The sequence below is a fragment of the Cucumis sativus genome, chromosome 4 (assembly GCF_000004075.3).
Source record: "Cucumis sativus cultivar 9930 chromosome 4, Cucumber_9930_V3, whole genome shotgun sequence".
Taxonomy (NCBI): Eukaryota; Viridiplantae; Streptophyta; class Magnoliopsida; order Cucurbitales; family Cucurbitaceae; genus Cucumis; species Cucumis sativus.
Genome location: NC_026658.2, coordinates 2,582,270 through 2,601,251, shown reverse-complemented (window position 1 = coordinate 2,601,251; position 18,982 = coordinate 2,582,270). Strand labels below are relative to the sequence as shown.

The 18,982-nt window shown below is 33.8% G+C and overlaps 2 protein-coding genes across 3 annotated transcripts; one reads left to right on the top strand and one right to left on the bottom strand.

Annotated features, from left to right (window-relative positions):
• Positions 1-131: 131 nt before the first annotated feature.
• Positions 132-6,024, bottom strand: LOC101205215 (lipid droplet phospholipase 1). The gene is made up of 11 exons (XM_004146855.3): positions 5,473-6,024; positions 4,696-4,763; positions 4,247-4,317; positions 3,908-4,150; positions 2,506-2,669; positions 2,356-2,411; positions 2,194-2,246; positions 1,951-2,071; positions 1,764-1,861; positions 825-951; positions 132-498 (listed from the first exon to the last, which is right to left on the bottom strand). The coding sequence occupies exons 1-10, from the start codon at positions 5,607-5,609 to the stop codon at positions 880-882; spliced, it is 1,083 nt and encodes a 360-aa protein (XP_004146903.1). The 5' UTR covers positions 5,610-6,024; the 3' UTR covers positions 132-498; positions 825-879.
• Positions 6,025-11,669: 5,645 nt separating this feature from the next.
• On the top strand, positions 11,670-17,898 carry LOC101214333 (N6-adenosine-methyltransferase non-catalytic subunit MTB). Of its 2 annotated transcripts, none has more exons than XM_011654779.2 (7): positions 11,670-12,011; positions 12,783-15,515; positions 15,664-15,747; positions 15,883-15,987; positions 16,121-16,229; positions 16,519-16,670; positions 17,218-17,898. In XM_011654779.2, the coding sequence occupies exons 2-7, from the start codon at positions 12,843-12,845 to the stop codon at positions 17,641-17,643; spliced, it is 3,549 nt and encodes a 1,182-aa protein (XP_011653081.1). In that variant the 5' UTR covers positions 11,670-12,011; positions 12,783-12,842; the 3' UTR covers positions 17,644-17,898. The 2 variants fall into 2 exon arrangements, with proteins under 2 accessions (XP_011653081.1, XP_011653082.1); XM_011654780.2 differs by having other exon boundaries at positions 11,702-12,021.
• Positions 17,899-18,982: the final 1,084 nt, after the last annotated feature.

Below are 18,982 nucleotides of genomic sequence, written 5' to 3'. Positions count from 1 at the left end.
GATTCAAACTTTAAACTTTTGAATTGAAGGTATTATATCTAAAATAGTTGTCACATTTGAATAACTTTCATTTACCGATCTGCTTACACAATTGAGAACTCGAATTATAAATGTCAAAATTTTAATTTAAGTTCATCGCAAAGAATCATGATATATTAAATTGCAAGCAAAACAAACCAAGGGAATGTTGGCATAAACAAAGTTTAACGCAAGTATATACTTTCCTTAGAAATGTTAGCTTATATACTTCATAAGTAACCATGTACTTGGCGGGTTCCAATTCAACGACGCTAGTTGCGCACTTTTTTTCTTCAACCATGCTCTTGCTTCACCGACCATATTACTAATCTAGTTACTACTACAATTACATTGATTATCTAAAGAACCTTAAGCATATCCATGCATATACAATTCATAAATACAATGGATGAAGCGACATCATTAAATTGCAATCATAGGTTTCGTGGAAATCAGTCCTCTCACAAAAGCATGTGCAATCTGCAAGCAGCGAAATGGTAGAGTTAAAGATCACTAGCAGAGTAAAATCGGAGACTTTCAAACCTCTGAAGTTTTATTCGATAGTATAGTCCCTTGACCAACTGAGATATATGTTGAGGTTGGCAACTAGGCTTTTTAGTGATTAAATCTTGTCGACACTTCATAGTTTTTTTTAAAATGTAACTTTAAACATATAGATTTGTTGTTGTCAATCTAGGCTTATAAGTTAACTAAGGTAGACCAAGGGATCAAAAGGTTTGAGTTTCCACCTTGCATATTGTGGACTTATAATTAAAAGAGAAATGTCATCGAAGTTAAAAGCTTACCCAAGATCAACGAAATCTCTAATATGTAATTGTGGTTTGTGGTCGTTAGCAGTCATCAAGTTTGAAAATGATCGATAATGTGATCTATGACATCGGCTCCTTCTATGTGTGCAGTGTGATCTTTCACCTGTTGATGATACAAATTACAAAGTAAGAAAAAGAAATCTATAAAGTAAGAAACTACACACTTGTAGAACCAGAAGAACAGGGTTATAATGCTGGAGATGAAATGGACTAATCATACCCATTTCTTATTTATTTAGTATTCACATTTTAAAAACACTTTTAAAGTCTCAGCCAAACTCGAACAGTAAAAAGAAAACTACCGAATGAAGTGCATCTCGGCCAGCCCACATAGTTGTCCAACTACAATTTACTACTTGGTAGACTCTTATTTCTTCTTTGTTTCTTAAATGTTTTTTAATTTAAAAAAGAGTTTTGAAAAAGTGTCTTACAGGCAAAGAAAAATAATGGCAAATAACCACTAACGCCAAAATTAAGATGTTACCGAACAGCGTGAAACGTTTTCAAGAAACAAGGGGAAAAGAATTTCCAGTCTCTGAAATCAGAAATGACATACAACTCTAGTTATGCCTAGAACTAAGTATAACACAGAATACACTAGAAAATAATTATATTGTGCATGATGTGTAATATATCAGGCCAAAAAAAAAACTTCAAAGTTTTCCTATGTATTTCAAGAGAAAATGATCCGTTGAAACGTAAAAATTGAGCAAAAAAGGAAACCAGACAGTTATGAAGTGTAAATACTAAGCCATTATGATTGACAAAGATCAGCCCTATGGTAAAAAATGGAAGCTGTGTTAGCTGCTGTGGATCAATAAGATTGACCATCAGAAGATATTGAATGAATCATGAGATTCATGTTTAGAGTTGGAAGCGCCAGAAAGAGTGTAAAAGAGAGAGAGAGAGAGCTACCTGAATAATGCTATGAGCTGCAAGCCTCTGTCTTGATTTGTGAAAACTAACATCTACTTTTTCCCATGACAAACGAGATAGACCCGTCACCAGTTCCTCTAAAAGACAAAATCCGTGAACAAATAGAGGATGTTAGACAACTATGCTCCTGAAATGTAGCTTGCACAACAGATGAGACACAACAAACCTTCCAGCCTATCAGGATAGCTAACTTCTGCTGACGTGGGTTCAATGTTCTCAGAATCGGTACCCTTGCAGCGTTCTTCATAAACAATATGAGGATACTTTTCATTGACCGCGTCTTCCCACTGATAATCCAATAATTTTGAAAAATAATATGGAAAAGGAGTGGTTAGTGATCATGATTTCCAAGTTCACCAATCGGTTACCATAATATCAAATCTCATACTACAGAAGTAAAGAAAAGTACCTTTGGCAACTCATTTATACGTCTAATTGATGATGTTCTCCAACCAACAAAATCTTTGCAAGGTCTTGTAAAGGTGAACAAAAAATATTGAACATTGATTGACAACCTTAGAAGAAAAGATATTGGCTAGATGGCAGCAAAAAGGAAAAACAAAAAGGATACGGTCATAGTCAACATTAGAGTAGACAACCCTGCGCTTGAAAGACTTCAATGCAGACCTGCATAGATAGAAATTTTTTGTGATGCTACTCTGGAATTCCAAGAACTTCACCACCCGAAAGATCATATTGAATATCAGAGTTGAATATTTACATGAAATAGTATTCGCCTTGATCTTCTATCATGCGTTGAACCAGTGGAGGCTTTCCTCCATCATCATCAGTCATAAAAAGGTGTTCGCCTGTTCTTCTAAGTATCCAATGGATAATCAAACTCGCAATTTTCTCAATGGCAGTTAGGCCAAAAAGAAATGGTACCTGGAAGGATAGACATGAAAAGTTGTGTTGCAAACAAATAATGAAATATGAATATTGACTGAAATGTCAACGGCTGAAACATAAAAAAGAAGCCAAAGAAAAGAAACAGAGTTTATTGAACTTCGAAGTTTAGACATCTGCAAGGTCTCACAAGTCACGATGCTTCCCTTGTGTTGATTTTATGATACATTATTTAGCATAGAGATTTTGTGAGAGTAGGAGATAAATTGACAATAAGTGTTCACCTGTTGTGAAAATTTGATAGATACACCAATTATGGAAATAGCTCTTTTTGTTGCAAATAAACACAGCCAGAAAATAGAAAAGAACATAACAAATTTTGACAAAATCAGAGAACAGATGTTGTAGAACACCACGAGCAACCGCCACTATGGATACTGCTGATTAAGAAAATTAATAGCTCAAGACCCAACAAAGGCCCTTCCCAGAAGGAGAAGAAGAGAGTGATTACAGAAAGAAGCTAGCAATCTTTGTAAACTAGGATAACTGTCATCAATCATAAGATTTTACTTTCCAAAATTCTCCCCAAAATGATCAACATCTGATATTAATAAACCTAAGGACACTGCACTGTTCAAGGTTCCCATCCCAACAAAGTATGAGAGGGTTGTGGATAAAATGTTTTCAAATAAAGGACCTGTTTAGAAATAAATTTTTATCTCAACTTTCGATATTCTTTTAAGAAAAGAACAAATAACTACAAAACTCATTGGTCAAACACATCAAACAAAGGCAATTGAAACAAGTCAATGAAAAGTGAACAAAAACCATTTCTTATTTTGAGAGAAATGTGAATTATACATATCATCATAATAAATACATGAAAGAAAGAGAAGAAATAAACTTTTTTATTTGTTGCTTATGTCAATAGTTATAACTATAATCCGAAGGTAACCATAAAAAATCAGACCGTGGGTTGATTTGTTGAATCATAGCAATCCCCAACTATGGTGTTGCTAACTTCCTGTAACAGTATGTTTATAGAATTTGCACAAGCTTGCAATTCTGGAATTAAACTCTTTTACCTTTCAAATTGCTGCCAACAGACTGATTCAACTTCTTAAAAAATTCAAAGTCATCCATTAAGGCGCTTAAAGACCCAATTCGTTAATAGCATATCCAGAAACAATGCACAAGTTACCACTGAATGTTAAAATGGATAAATAAACTATCTCTCAAGTATCAAATGCAAGACCAGGAAACGTTTATCTAGATACCTGCTTATTACCCCTTGAACCAAGGTGAGGTGTGGCAACAGTGACAAAGTTGACAGGCTCCAGACCACCTATTGTACCAAATGACTCTTGAGGTTGTCCATTTGTAGATGGCGCCTCTAATTGCTCAGTCTCAGGCGGTCTATATAGTTTGCCAATGGCATATCTTGCTACTAATCCTCCCACAGAATGAGCAACAAAGGAGATCTTCCGTAGATTGGGCTTTCTCTGAATCACTTCAAGAATCTAGAATGTTCATAAACAATCATCAGATTTGGGTTCAAATGTAACAGAAAGAGACCGTAATCTGTAAGCAGATAAAATGTCAAGCCTAGACCTGACCTCTTCAGCCAATCGATCACCCATCACATCGACGCCATCTAGTGTCAATTTAGATACATTTCGCTCACTACCTACAAAATAAAACGATTCAACTGAGAAGATGGCAAAGCAAAGAAAAGAAGGAAATAACTATTTATCATCCAAGCTATGTGTTCTTTTCTATAATTTGTAAAAGACCAACTTCTATAGAATTCAAGGGCTTATTAAATAAATAAATAAACCCACAAAAGGGAGCATCCTAGAAGAAGGGTCTCCAATTTATGACCTAACCAATAATCACCTAACTATGAATCTACTATGGTACTTTAGATAGAAAATATGGTCACTAGATAGAAAAATAAGTTGATTCCATAACATTACTTCATCTCACTCAGCCAGCCCATGTACACCTCTGTACGTTCTTTGTTCCTACAACATAAGATCAGGAATTGGACATTCATTCTACTTACAATGAACAAAAACCTTGTCAGGAAGCCTTTTAACAAATTGCTCTGCAGCATACCGCCAATCTGTGGAACTGCACAAACAAGTTCGAAACAATTTGAATAAAATGAAAAAAATTATGCAGACAGGTTGTTTGTGATAAAATGCGAGGTGGATAGTTAACTCGAAACAGAGGATTAAAAACAGCTTTCACCCGAGTGGTTGAGCAGTCCAATTCAAGCAACGCTAAAGTAGATATTTCATTTTCGGGAAATCAAATCATTACCCTCCAAAACAGCTTAAAAGTTTACAGAACCTTCCCTCAATTATGACCTGAATTCCTCTAGATACAACATTCCAGAGAAATAAATAAGATAAGGTTGAAAATCGCAAGGCATAGAACCGACAAAAAGATGATACATATCAAAGTTGGCATGGTGTGTACATATAATATTTTATTCATTTATCATCCAGATGGAACAGTTGTAAGCTTGGCAATGGAAGAATATCATTAAAAGTACATTCAGAACTTGATCAAATAACAAGCAATCGTGTTGTGGAACATAAATCAGCAAACTAGAAAACCACCAAACGAATTATAAAGCCCAGATTCAACAACAGCACCACACATCATGGTTGATTCTTAAATTTGAAGAAACAAAATAATCTAATCAACCTAAAAACCCTGTTCAAATGCAGTTGAATTAGATTCTTAACGGCTGGTTAACATCTTTCAAATAGTAAAAATTGGCAATAAAGAAAACATTACGAACAGAAGGAAAAATGAAGCAGAGAACTCCAACCTCCCCATTATGCCATTGACCATGACAACAAAATGGTCGGCGGAGAGAGAATCACTCTCTTTAGAGCTCCAAACATCTTGGCCACCGTTCACCGACTCAGAGGAGCAGACGCCGTTGTCAGAAACGCCGTTTTCCATAGAAAAATTCAGCTGGCAATCTCGTTCGCAATCAGTTCAATTACTAGGAGCATTTACAGGGGGGGGGGGGGGGGGGGGGAAACAGTCCAAAATCAAAGGAAAACGCAAGATCGAAAGATGAAAAGTATAGAAAATGGGGTGAATTTCAGGGAAATGATAGAGAAAAAGTAAAAGCGAGAAGGTGAAAGGAAATGGAAATGGAAGGGGAGCAAAGAGTTGGTTGAGACTGTGGCGAGATGAGCCGGAGACGAAAGATAAAACTTGAAAGCGAATTAAACTAATTGAAACACGCACGGGCCAAACGGTTTCAATTCTTTATTCAGCGTCTCATTGATTTTTTCCTTCTTTCAACGTGTATATTTAGAGCTAAGGCAAAAATATCGATCAAATTTCCAATTTGATGGATGCCTTTGAAAGAGTTACAAGAAACATAAAGTAAAGAATTATCTTCCAAATCTGGTGGGATGAACCAATATATATATATAAATTATAATAAAATATTTAAACAATTTCAAAAACAAAAAATGTTACTAACACAATCTATTTTTATTCACGGTTATCGTTTTAAACAATCAAATAATGGTTTGAAAATAAATTAATATAATTTTATATTTAATACAGGAAGAACAAACAAAAAAACTATGGAAATTAAAAGAAAAATTGGAAATAAAATGGAAAGTAATGACAAAATATTTTTAAAAATTGACAGAAAAAAGAAAGATGGATGAAAAGAAAAACTTGAAGTATTAAAAAAATTAACCATTATTATGTGATTTTTTATTTTATTAAATTTATGAAAATTAACCAAAATATAATTCTCTATTTACTATATATGGCTCTAAATTAAAATAAATTATTATATGTGTTTTTCTTAGCAATATATTCTTTTTATATTTTGATATAACGTATTATAAATATTTTATAAAAATAAATATAAATGGGTAATATGGATGGTAGGGTTTGGAGAGGAGAAAATAAAATGCAAGCAGACACAATGAAAAGGTGTGGTTGTGAGGGATAATTTGCAAAGTACTTGGAAAAGACAGACTGATAACTTAAAATTTCTTCCTTTTTTTTTTTGTATTTTATTTTTATATATAGTAAGGTAAGATATATGTGGAATTCACTCTTCTTATTAAATTCACCCTCATCATTTTTTTTTATAACAATGTTAGAATTTTAGTTATTGAATTGTTTTATTATTATCATTTAACTGTTTTTGGAAAATACATTTTTGCTCTATATATTTTGGATTTTGTTTATAATTAGTTTATAGGTTTCTAAATCTTATCTATGCTTATCTTTTAGTTGTTTCTTTTACCTAAACCATTTTTGGTTTGGAGTTAGTTTTAGTTTGACCTAATTATAATCGTTTAAATTGATTAAAATAGAGGAAAATGAAAAGGTGAAGGAAGAGGAAGATAAAATTTTGTTACTATTTTAATTACGAAACTGTTTTTTTAAAATCAAATCAACATCTCTTCGGTTTTCTAACTAGCCAAGAAAAAAACAAACATTTATTGTGCGTTAGAATTAACATGTTATTTTAAAATTTAAGAAATTTTAGGATTGAGTTTTATTATAAAGTTTCGAGTTAATATGTTGAAGGTATAAAGTTTGTACTCAAGATAAAGTGTTTACTAAATTTCATCAATGAATTAGATTATTTAATATTAACTTAACTTCTGAAATTGGTGGATCAAAAATCTCTTAAACAAACTCTAACCTTTAATTGACGGATGGTTAGTTATATATACATATATATAATTACAAGCTGCGAGTATTTATATGGCTATGGTTATGCTCAAAGTTGATCAATTTTTTGGGCATTGACCACCACAATGGATGCTTCCTACACAAGAAGCGTTATTTCGAGGGCTTAGAAAAATTAATGTCAAAGGAAATAGGCGTGTAATCAATGAAGTCTTTATGTCCAAAATAAAATTTAATAAGTTATTAAAATGTATATTATTCACGACTAGTTAGCTTTGCCTTTGAATCAGCGTGACAAGAAAGATTAATAAATAAATTTTGGGTGGCCACGGAAAGATATGAAAAAATATTAAAAGTTAATTATGAAGTATGCTTTCAGAAAATTTATTGGGAAAGGCAAATGATTTTAAATATTAAAACTAAAAGATATAAATAAAATAACAAACTTAAAATTTGTGAAGTTTTATAAAAATAATAATAATAAAATGAATAAAGTTAAATAACGTAATAGATTTAAACATGAATTGGAATGAGACCAACAATCGACTACTAAGTTATTAGAAGTGTTAAAAATATAATATTTTTCTTTAAACTTATTATATAAATACGATAAAGTTGAGGAGGACTAGAGCCCCTTGACCTATATTAAATTAGTCGGTGTTATGAAAGATAGTTACAAATATCGTATTTAGATTTAAAATAATTATGTATATAACAACATTTTTAAAAGATTGCAAATATAGCAAAATTTATTAATGATAAGACCGATAGATTATTTTGCAATTTTTGGTCTAATAAACCCTAAACTATAAGAGTTTATTAAACATCTCACTTTTTCTTTTTTGTTATATTTGTAATTTTTTTTAAATGTTGTTATATAATTAATAATTATTAATAAAAACCATTACACATTCCAATAGGCGTTAATTTTATGAATAAAAATTAGAGGAATGGTTGGTAATTATAATATGTAGCCATTTTATAAATAATAACTAGAGGAATTATTGTAGATAGTAAATTATTGAAACTCTTTAAGAGCCGTGGAAACAAAAAAAACTTAAATATGTTACCAGAATTTAATGGATTTTACTATATTTTATAAATAGTTTCAACATTTTATATATTTTTTAAATATCCATGATATTCAAATAAATAGTAACATTTTAAATATTTTTTTTTTTTTTTTTTTGTAAATTAGCAAAGTCTATTAATAATAAACTTTTATAGTTGATATTAGGGTGAACATGATAGATCGAAATATCGAGTCAACCAACCAAACCGAAGTCGATTAGTCGAAAAACGAGAGGGAACAATCGAGGTCGATTTTGGAAAGTTTCAAATCGAGAATTTTCGAAAAGTATTTTAAAGTGTTAAACCAACATGCTGATCGACAAACTAGACAAAACCAATCAACCATTACTTGTTGATTCGAGGTCAGTTTGACACTTTACTAAACTAACTATGGTCGATTCATGGTCGATTTTGTCAAAAAGCCAACTCCGACCAATCAATTATCACCCTTAATTGATAGGCTCATGTGGTCTATCAGTCATAAATCAATATTTGCATCAGAGTCTATTTGTGCCTGACTTATATGATTGATATATTTTGCTATATTCACAGCTTTTTTTTAATATTGATAAATATGATAATATTTTGAGTCTAATTGTTATTACAACTATCCTAAATATTAAGGAGTGTTTTGTGGTCTCCAATGGATAATAGGATGAAGTTGTAATGTAATGTAATTCAAAACTCGTTGTTTAGATTAAGCTTTATGATGTTTTTTCATTTTACCTTCTGTTACTCATGCTTTTCAATATCCTTTTAATTTTCAATAATCTTAATTATATTTCAGCTCTCAAATCAAACCCTGGTTTTTTTATGAATAATTATAAAGTTGAATCTACGCTTTTCATATTATTCATTTGTTGTTTTTTTATAAACAAATATTCATTCTTTTCATTGACAAGTGACAACCAAGGTGAGATCTACGACGTTACAATTTTATTTACTAGTGTTGATATCAAATTTATGTCAAAAAAGTATGTTGTTTGCATAACAATTGTCAACTTCTTTAGAGATGAGCAATATTGCAAAAAAAAAAAAAAAGTGAAGAAAACTTATATAACGGTGTATTATTTGCCCCTGCATCTCAATACTCAAATCAGATAATAAAACGACACGAAAGATTTAGGGCATTTGGCCCTCAAACTATGAAGGAGAAGGAGTGGAGTGGGCTTAGCTTGCTCCATGTTTGCCCCAGAGGTTATCATAGTCCTATAATTAGGATTAATACTACTATATTTTTCCCTTATTTCTCATTTGTCACTATTCGTCACTCCCCATTTCACCATTATTAACTTTCTCAAACATATATTATAATAACTCGGACTATAATAATATACACCTCAAACATGTACTATAATAATATACAAACTATTGTAACCCATATATTACAATAACCTACAGATTATCAATGATGTATTTATAAAAAAAGTATGGCATAAGTAATTAGATTTGAGTTTCAAAACAACATTTCAAAATAAAAGCTTAACCTTTGCTACGGTGAGCAAGGTTGTTTTCTCCTTTAAAAACCATACGGGACTTACAAGTGTGGTCTTAGCTCGAGTCTCATCTTTCCTATAAGCTTATTGCTTATGAACTTCATCAAATATCAATTATATCATTTTGTCCAAAATTCCATATTTATAGTTAGGGTTAAGTTTAACACGTATTTGATCCGCATTCTCTGCACTCAAGTGTAGTTTAATCAAAATTTTCATTTCCTTCATATTAATCAACCATTCCAAAATACCTATTTAAATTGTTATTACACATATTGTTTGATATTTGTTAGGTTGTTCACTCTTTTATACCTAGATGACTTGGTTTTGAATATATGAACCAATGACTTGGTTTTAAATTAGTCATCAAATTTCATACCCAAAAATACCATTTAAAAGTTGTAAGAGTAAACGTCTGGCTGCAATTATTTTCTCATATCTATTACATATGGTTCAATGAAAAATTGTATAATAATAAAAAAACTTGAAGAAACTTTTATTTTGTGTGTGAATAAATGAAAAGGAAAACATGCGATTAGATACGACCTAAATTATTGTGATTCTTTTTAACTAGCAAAAATTAAATAATGCATTTGCTTTTAAGAAGCTATATGGCTCCAAGTCATTTGCAACTAACATAACTAATATATGGTATTTGTATTTTGTACTATAAGTTGTGCAAAAACTCACATGTGGGCTTCAAGAACTCCTTCAACCCACTATTTCCCTTGGTTTAGACACATCATTAGTGGTAACATGTATAGTAATACCCACACTAGCATCGAGTTCAGTCAAGTACACTAAAGTGTTTAAGTTAGTATAAGAACTACTTAGTTTGGTGGCCAATTGCTATAGATATTTGCTTACCTTTTGGGATCGTCTATATTAGTGTTGTTTATCTTTTGTGATTCATAGATTATTTCACGGTATAATGAAAATATCGATTCAATCTTTTGATCGATATTGAATCGTTTGAGAATGTGAACAAATCAATAAAAAAAATACCGATATATTGATAGAAATTTAAATTTATACATGGTCTTAACTTAACGTTTTGGTTTTTATTTTAGATGCTAAGAAGTATGGTGTAAAAATTGGACAAATGAGAATATTTTAATACTTTTTGAAGCTTAAAAGTATTTATGAAACTTTTCAATAGTCTATATTTTTAAATAAAACTTTAACCGTTTTCATATGATAATCTTAGTCTTGAATATTTTTCGAAGTTTAAATTGACATAACCACATAGTTGATGGAAGATTTTTATAATTTAGTAACAAAATTTTAAAACTTGTTTTTAAGTTAGTATTTTCTAATGAAAATTTGTCAAAAATAACAAATTTGACAAAATATTTACAACATATGATAAAATTTCAACACTGATATGCTTCTACAAGTGACATTGATATAAGTTTTATAATGGAAAATTGCGACAAAAACATTTAGAAAAAAAATATCTTATGACATCAATTTTTTTATATATTGCGGATATGACAAAATTAGTGATATCAGACGGCTATCAAACGTAATCATAAAGCTGACAGTTGTTATTCATAGAGTAATAAGAGTGTCATCACCATTAAATTTGTTATTTTTATAAATTTAGAAAATGTTATGACATGTACTTTATTATCGTAAATTTGGTTTTTTCTATTTATGTAAACCTTATTTTACAATAAATAGAATCTAAAATGTTGCTACATACATACTTTAACTTATTTTATTATTTTAAAAAATGTTAAAATTTTAATCATAATTTTCGAGAAAAGGAAAACAAAATGGTGTCTTTGAAATAACCACAGGGATTTAAAAAAACAAAAAAGAAAAGAAAAAGAAAACGAAAAATCTATTGGGTTTACCAGAACCCACTGCTTCGTCTTTACGAGAGATCGCCCGCCTCGTTCCGTTTAACGCACGAAGGAAGCCGACTATGACCGACCTCTAAGGATTTCTATGGCCTTTTTAGATTTATCTCTTCCCATTCTTCTCAGCCCAGTATCCACCTTGACGATAATTGAATATCGCCCTTAGCTCGAGCATTCAACGTCTTCTTGTATTTCAACATCAATTTTCTGACTGCCGGTTCACTCTTGTTCGACTCTTACTCAAGCTCTTCTCCCAGGTATAAGCTTGTAAGTTGATGGTTAACCACATATATGTTTATGTTGTTTCTTAGCTTTGGAATTTTTTTCACACTGTTGAGATTCTGTTAGTTCGAGGGTTAGGAAGTGAAGGGGGTGGGATAATGCAGGAAGATGAAATGCTACGGGTTTTGAGATGTTTGGGGGTTGCGAGGCTTTGTTGAGGTTGTGGGTTTTTGGAAATAATGAGTTAGGTTAAGGGTCGAGGGGTTTATGGTTCGAATTACACTAATTTCTAGTTTAGGCGTGCTACTCCCCTAATGCAATGCTGGATTCGCAAAACGTCCATTCTCATTCCTCTGTACTATTCTCTGTGAATTGTGATAGTTGTGAATGTTCTGGCATTCTTGTTCCCCTTTTGATTTCGAATCAAGGGCACCGATTGTTGTTCAAATCTTCTGGATTCAGCAGCTTAGAACGCATGAGTTGCCCTGTATACCTTTTTCTTCGTTGATTTCATCCTTGAATGGTCTAAATACCTTTTTCTTCCTCACTTCCTGATCCAGCTTAATTGGGTTTTGCTATGTCCTGTCATGTAAGCTCTCCTTTGCTGCTGCTTATTATTATTGTAAAAATATATATTTACTTTTCGAACTTTGTAATCCATGTGCATATAAGTGTGTTCATTTTATTTTTGGGCTGGGGAGGAAGGATTTATGTTGATTCACAAATGGTTACCCTTTTAAACTTTGACATGGTTTTTTCTCCATGTTTCTCTGCCGACGGCTCATTGTCTCCATGTTTCTTTGCAGATGGATCATTTTGAAGCATAACTACCAGTTTTGAAGTGGTAATTAAGGCATCTACAAGCAATGGATTCACCTGAATCCAGCAGAAATTATGTAAAGAGAGATGTAGAAGATGGTTTGGGTGTGAAGAATGATAGGGCGGGAGATGATGAAGGGTGGGATGGCAGTGATAGAAGAAAACACAGATCAAGTAGGTCAAGAAAGTCGAGCAATGGAGAAGATGCTGATGGATTAGACAACAGTGGAAGAAAAAAAACATACGGGGATAGAAGTGACAGTCGAAAAAGGTCAGGAGGCTCCAGTAGAGGAGATAGCGAGGAAGATGAATATGATTCAAGGAAAGAATCACGTTCAAAACAGACAAAAAAGAAACAAGAGGAGAGCACCTTGGAAAAACTTAGCAGTTGGTACCAGGATGGAGAATTGGATAATAGGAAAGATGTTGGGGAGAAGTCAGGCAGTCGGGGACTTGGCAAAGGAGATGAAAATGAGAAAAGAAAAATGACTTCAAAGTTCTCCGAGCATGAAACTTCTCAGAGTAGAAGCAAAAACAAAGAAGAAAGATCTCACGATGGAGATTCTGAAAAGACACTGGATCGAGATTCCAGATATTCAGAAAAGAGACACAGTAGCCGGGAGAAAGGTCATGGATCTTCTGAGCAGGCAAAGAGATCTCGGAGAAGATGGGATGAACCAGATACTGTCAAGAAGATTGAAGAAAGTTATTCTGAAAAAGTTGAGGCTAGAAGTGGTAAGACTTCTGATTTGAAGTTTGAGAGTCTTAGAGAGAAAAGTGTGCCATCAAAAAATGAAGCCAGTGAGAGTAAAGGTCAGGGATTAGATTTATTCAATGACAAGAGCATAAAATCTAACTACAGGGAGGATAAAAAACTTGAAGTTGAGAGAGGGAAGAGCAGAGTTAAGACAGAATTACAGGAAGAAGGTAGTAGGGCGAGCTCAGTTTCTCGTGAAGATAAATCAAGTAGAGAAAAATCTGAAAAATATAGGCAGCAAAAAGTTTCTACAAGTAGAGATGTTGCAAATAGTCGGGAGAAGGCACCCGTTGGTGATGACGATGGGCGAACATGGACTAGAGATAAAACTGCAAGAGATGCTGGAAATGTCGACAAGTCCAAAAGTCCTGAGAGGACGGAGAGGCATCAAGAAGACTACATAGATGTTGAGTATGAAAGAGGTTTTAACCACAAGAGAAAGGAACTAGAGAAAGATGGCTACAGGGATGATAGATCAAAAGGCAGAGATGATAGTTGGAGTGATCGGAATCGAGATCGGGAAGGCAATGTCGACAATTGGAAAAAACGGCAACATGGAAACCAAGACAGTGATACAAAATCAGGGGATTATATGTATGATCATGGTAGGGAGTGGGATCTTCCTAGACATGGCCGTGAGCGGATTGATAGCGAAAGGCCTCATGGTAGATCTAGTAATCGGAAAGAGGTAATTAGAAGTGAAGCAGTGAAGACATCATCAAACTTTGGCATTTTGAATGAGAATTATGATGTGATAGAGATCCAAACCAAACCTTTGGATTATGGAAGAGTAGAGTCTGGAAACTTCGCTAGGAGGGCGGAAGCTGGCCAACAATCTGAAGGTAAGTTTGCATCAAGTGATGGTGATTGGATGCATCAGCAGGAAGGAAGGGCAAGGAGGAGTGATAACTATGGTCCTGGTCAATCTGATGGAGATTTGAAGGAAAGATATGCAGATGAAGGTGGGACAGCACAAGATCAGAATTCATGGAGGGATGACTTTGATTTTCATGGAGGGAAGGGAAGAGGCCAGAAAGGTGTAAACTCCAGTCGTGTTGCTGGTGGTCAAAGTTCTAGCAGTGGTTCGCAACAGCTATATGGCAACCAAGAACCAGGATCCTTCAACCGAGTTGCACAGCAAGGAATGAAAGGTAATAGAGTAGGTAGAGGAGGCAGGGGAAGACCTTCTGGCAGAGAGAGTCAACAGGGTGGAATTCCATTGCCAATGATAGGATCTCCTTTTGGACCTCTAGGAATTCCTCCGCCAGGACCAATGCAGCCACTCACTCCTGGCATGTCACCTGGTCCAGGCCCACCACTATCTCCAGGTGTCTTTATTCCACCATTCTCCCCTCCAGTTTGGCCTGGTGCTCGTGGTATGGATATGAATATGTTAGCTGTTCCACCAGGACCTTCAGGACCTAGATTTCCTCCAACTATAGGGACACCACCAAATGCTGCCATGTATTTTAATCAATCAGGCTCTGGAAGAGGTGTTTCTTCGGGTGTAGCTGGGCCAGGTTTCAATACTTCTGGACCTGTGGGGCGGGCCACTCAACCTGATAAAAACCCTAGTGGTTGGGCTGCCCAGAAAAGTATTGGTCCTCCTGGTAAGGCACCTTCAAGAGGAGAGCAGAATGATTATTCTCAAAATTTTGTTGACACGGGAATGCGACCGCAAAATTTTATCCGGGAGCTTGAACTGACAAATGTAGTAGAAGACTACCCCAAGCTTAGAGAACTTATACAAAAAAAGGATGAAATTGTAGCCAATTCTGCATCTCCTCCTATGTATTACAAATGTGATCTGAGAGACTTTGAACTTTCTCCAGAATTTTTTGGAACCAAGTTTGATGTCATTCTAATTGACCCCCCATGGGAAGAATATGTTCATCGTGCTCCTGGTGTTGCTGATCACATGGAATACTGGACTTTTGAAGAAATTATGAACCTTAAAATTGAGGTAATTTCTTTTGATAGATTCTACCATAAACTTGCCTTTTAGCACTAATATTAAGCAAGGGCTGGAAACAGTTCCATCCCCATCGTTTTCCCATTCCCATACAGTTTCTTCCTATCAATTATCAAATCTTCCACAATAATTTTTTCAGGCGATAGCTGATACACCTTCTTTCATATTCCTATGGGTTGGCGACGGTGTCGGCCTTGAGCAGGGCCGTCAATGTCTTAAAAAGGTAAAAATGATTATGCCTTCTTACTAGAAAATGTGTGTAACTTTAACTATTGCTTATGGCGATGTAAAAATTTAGTTTTGCATTTTTTAAAATTTGCTACTGAATGGTTCATTTTGGTGGGTGGGGTGTGCTTAGTGGGGGTTCCGACGATGTGAAGATATTTGTTGGGTGAAGACAAACAAAAGTAATGCAACTCCAGGCTTACGGCATGATTCCCACACTCTTTTCCAGCACTCCAAGGTTAGTTCAATTTTCCACCATAGGAAAAAAATAAAAGTCTGAGCAAACCTAATTTGGATTCTTGAGTCTTTCACTGCATTTTTTGAGTTTTATCCTTCTCACTTACAAGTGTTTTTCTATTGTCTCCATGAAGGAGCATTGTCTGATGGGCATTAAAGGAACTGTACGTCGCAGTACTGATGGTCATATAATCCATGCAAACATTGATACCGATGTAATTATTGCCGAGGAGCCTCCTTATGGTCAGTGTCTTCTTTAGGTTCCATGGCTTTGCCGTGTGTTTGGTTAACTTTTGATTTTTTGAGTATATTTTTTTCTTGGTGTGGAAGCATTGAAGTTAATGTTGGTAACAACTAATAAAGTATCAAAAGCTCCAAATGGGTCTTTGTGTAAACATAATCTTGCTTCAAGTTAAAAGAAATCGCTGGTAGCCAAACACATACTGCCTGTATTTTCTACTTCTGTCTTGCGTTGAGGTTTTCCATGAATGAATAATGGACAATGACGTTTTATGTTTATACTTCTTCTAAGGTTCAACCCAAAAGCCCGAAGATATGTACAGGATCATCGAGCATTTTGCCCTTGGCCGCAGGAGATTAGAGCTCTTTGGTGAGGACCACAATATTCGAGCTGGGTGGCTGACAGTTGGTAAAGAGCTGTCTTCATCTAATTTTCTTTCCGAGGTAAGGCATAAGGGAATTACCATTTCCTGCACACACTACCACAGCAATTGTCGTGTTTTTTTTTCTTCCTCCTTTTTTTAAGGAAACCAAACGTTTGATTAAATCTCAACATACAAGGAAACAAATAAATAAATTGTAGAAACTATAGAAGAAGCACAAAATATCACAATGAATGGATTAAGCTGGAAAACAAAGGCGTTTCAATTTAAGTATCTTAAATGAAAAAAACTTAGAAAAAGAACACCCGGAAGACATTGATTTTCTTTCAAACCAACTGTCGTGCTTGTACGCCTCTGTAAATTCTGTTCACACCCATAAGAAATTTGACATTTGCATGGAAAAAATAAATAGGAATTTCTTGTTTATATAAAGTCTAAGCTTACACATTTTCTGGCTGAAATTGAACTTCTTTTGAACGGAACAGCAATAAGACCGGAAAAAAGCAGCTTATATTTGCATATCGACGTTTTCCTTGTTCTTTTGGCTGTTGTCATCAGTTACTATTTATTAGTCTCTGAACTTGAATGATTTCATGGTTCACATTCAGGCATATATCAAGAACTTTTCTGATAAAGATGGGAAAGTTTGGCAAGGTGGAGGAGGCCGAAATCCACCCCCAGAAGCGTCTCATCTCGTTATGACTACCCCAGAAATAGAGTTGCTTAGGCCCAAATCACCCATGAAAAACCAGCAACAAATGCAGCAGCAACAATCAGCATCTTTAACTGCAGCCACCCCGACAAACCGGAGGCCAACTGGGAACTCGCCGCAGAATCCAACCAGTTTAGATGTTTCAAATTCTAACCCTATGACACATCCCCCTTGGGGTTCACAAATGGAGGGTTTTAAAGGACGAGAAGCCAACAGTATTCCTCTAGGCGATAAAGTTTTTGATGTGTATGGATTCGGCGAGCAGCCAAGCGGAGGAGAGTATGTTGATTTTGAATCTCATAGACAGATAAATATGATGTAATTTAACAATATAAATGATTGGCACGCTAATGTGCTTCGATGTAGCTTCGTAATTTTTCCTCATAAAAGAAAAGGTTGAAACATTTTTGCTGCGTTACATTTCCATTACTTGAATTTGTAGTTGTATTTGCTTGTTATATTCTTATCCCAAATTTGGGATGCCCAAACTGTGGGCTTCCTACAAATCAAAGGAAATTCTATGACTTGGTAGCCCTAGTCAATTTTTTTAATGCAAATGCATAGTTGCCTTTGAGAAGATACCAGCTTGAACATTTTTTTTGTGCTGATATAACTATGAAATTCTATGGATTGCTGGATGTAATAAGAGAGTTTTGGTGGTAAAGTGTTTTTACCCTCCTCCAAACAAGGGTACGTATGAAGTTTTGGAATTTTATCATTTTGTTTGATGATATTGTTTATTGAATCTATTCTATTGAGATTATGTATATTTTTTCGGTTTTGGCCTACTCTCTTTCAAAGCTCAAGAGTTGTGTTATATTCAAACTATGTTTGTATGTAAGATGAAGAATTAACTGTTGTTCTTCTCTTTTCATGGAGGTAGCTTGTATGCTATTAAATAACTATGTGATTCTGTCTTTTCTTTCTTGTTTTTTGTTCTTTGCTTGTAGATTTGTTTCGGTTCCAACAAATGTGATATTTCATTGGTTTTAGTTGTATTCAAGTTGCTTTTCAACTAGGTACTTGTTATAAATAAAGTTCGAGCTTGTAAGGAGCTCTGTTTTTGTCTTTGTTTTGCATTAAATAAAACAGTGTTTTTTCATTATAATTATTGTTTTGTATATTTGGACATTATTTGTTGATTTTTTATAACACAGAAGTTGATTTAAATTATTGAACTATATACAAATGCATGAGGTGAGTCCTCAAACCATTATGGATGTGTACAATCATGAGTTTGTTTTGGATTATTTTCTGACTAGATCAAAATCACGTTTGGAACTTACATTTCTCTAAGCACTAAAAAGGTAATATTGAACTATGATGAACCTATTAAATGATTCACCGACTGAATTAAAAATAAAAATAAAAAGTGCAATTTATAATCAAATTGATATTTTGTGAGGACAATATAGTCTACACAAACAATAATCGAGAAATAACTCTTATAAGTATGTGATAATAAAAAAATGATCATTAACATTTATACATGACTATTTCTAAATAAAATAAAATTTCAACAATAGATCGATCTAAAACATGAAAAAAAAGTGATAAAATTATTGAGTTAGAAGACACACGTATATATCAATTGTTTTTTAAAGTTATTCTCAAATACCACGACCACTTTTTATTATACTCGATTGAAGTGAGTTGGTAAC

Coding starts and splice junctions, on each gene's coding strand:
- LOC101205215 (XM_004146855.3), bottom strand. CDS start 5,609: ATGGAAAACGGCGTTTCTGACAACGGCGTCTGCTCCTCTGAGTCGGTG. Junction 2,670..3,907: donor GTTCAAGGGGTAATAAGCAG/GTATCTAGATAA, acceptor CTATCCTTCCAG/GTACCATTTCTTTTTGGCCT. Junction 2,247..2,355: donor CTCTAATGTTGACTATGACC/GTATCCTTTTTG, acceptor GACCTTGCAAAG/ATTTTGTTGGTTGGAGAACA.
- LOC101214333 (XM_011654779.2), top strand. CDS start 12,843: ATGGATTCACCTGAATCCAGCAGAAATTATGTAAAGAGAGATGTAGAA. Junction 16,230..16,518: donor TGCCGAGGAGCCTCCTTATG/GTCAGTGTCTTC, acceptor ACTTCTTCTAAG/GTTCAACCCAAAAGCCCGAA. Junction 16,671..17,217: donor CATCTAATTTTCTTTCCGAG/GTAAGGCATAAG, acceptor GTTCACATTCAG/GCATATATCAAGAACTTTTC.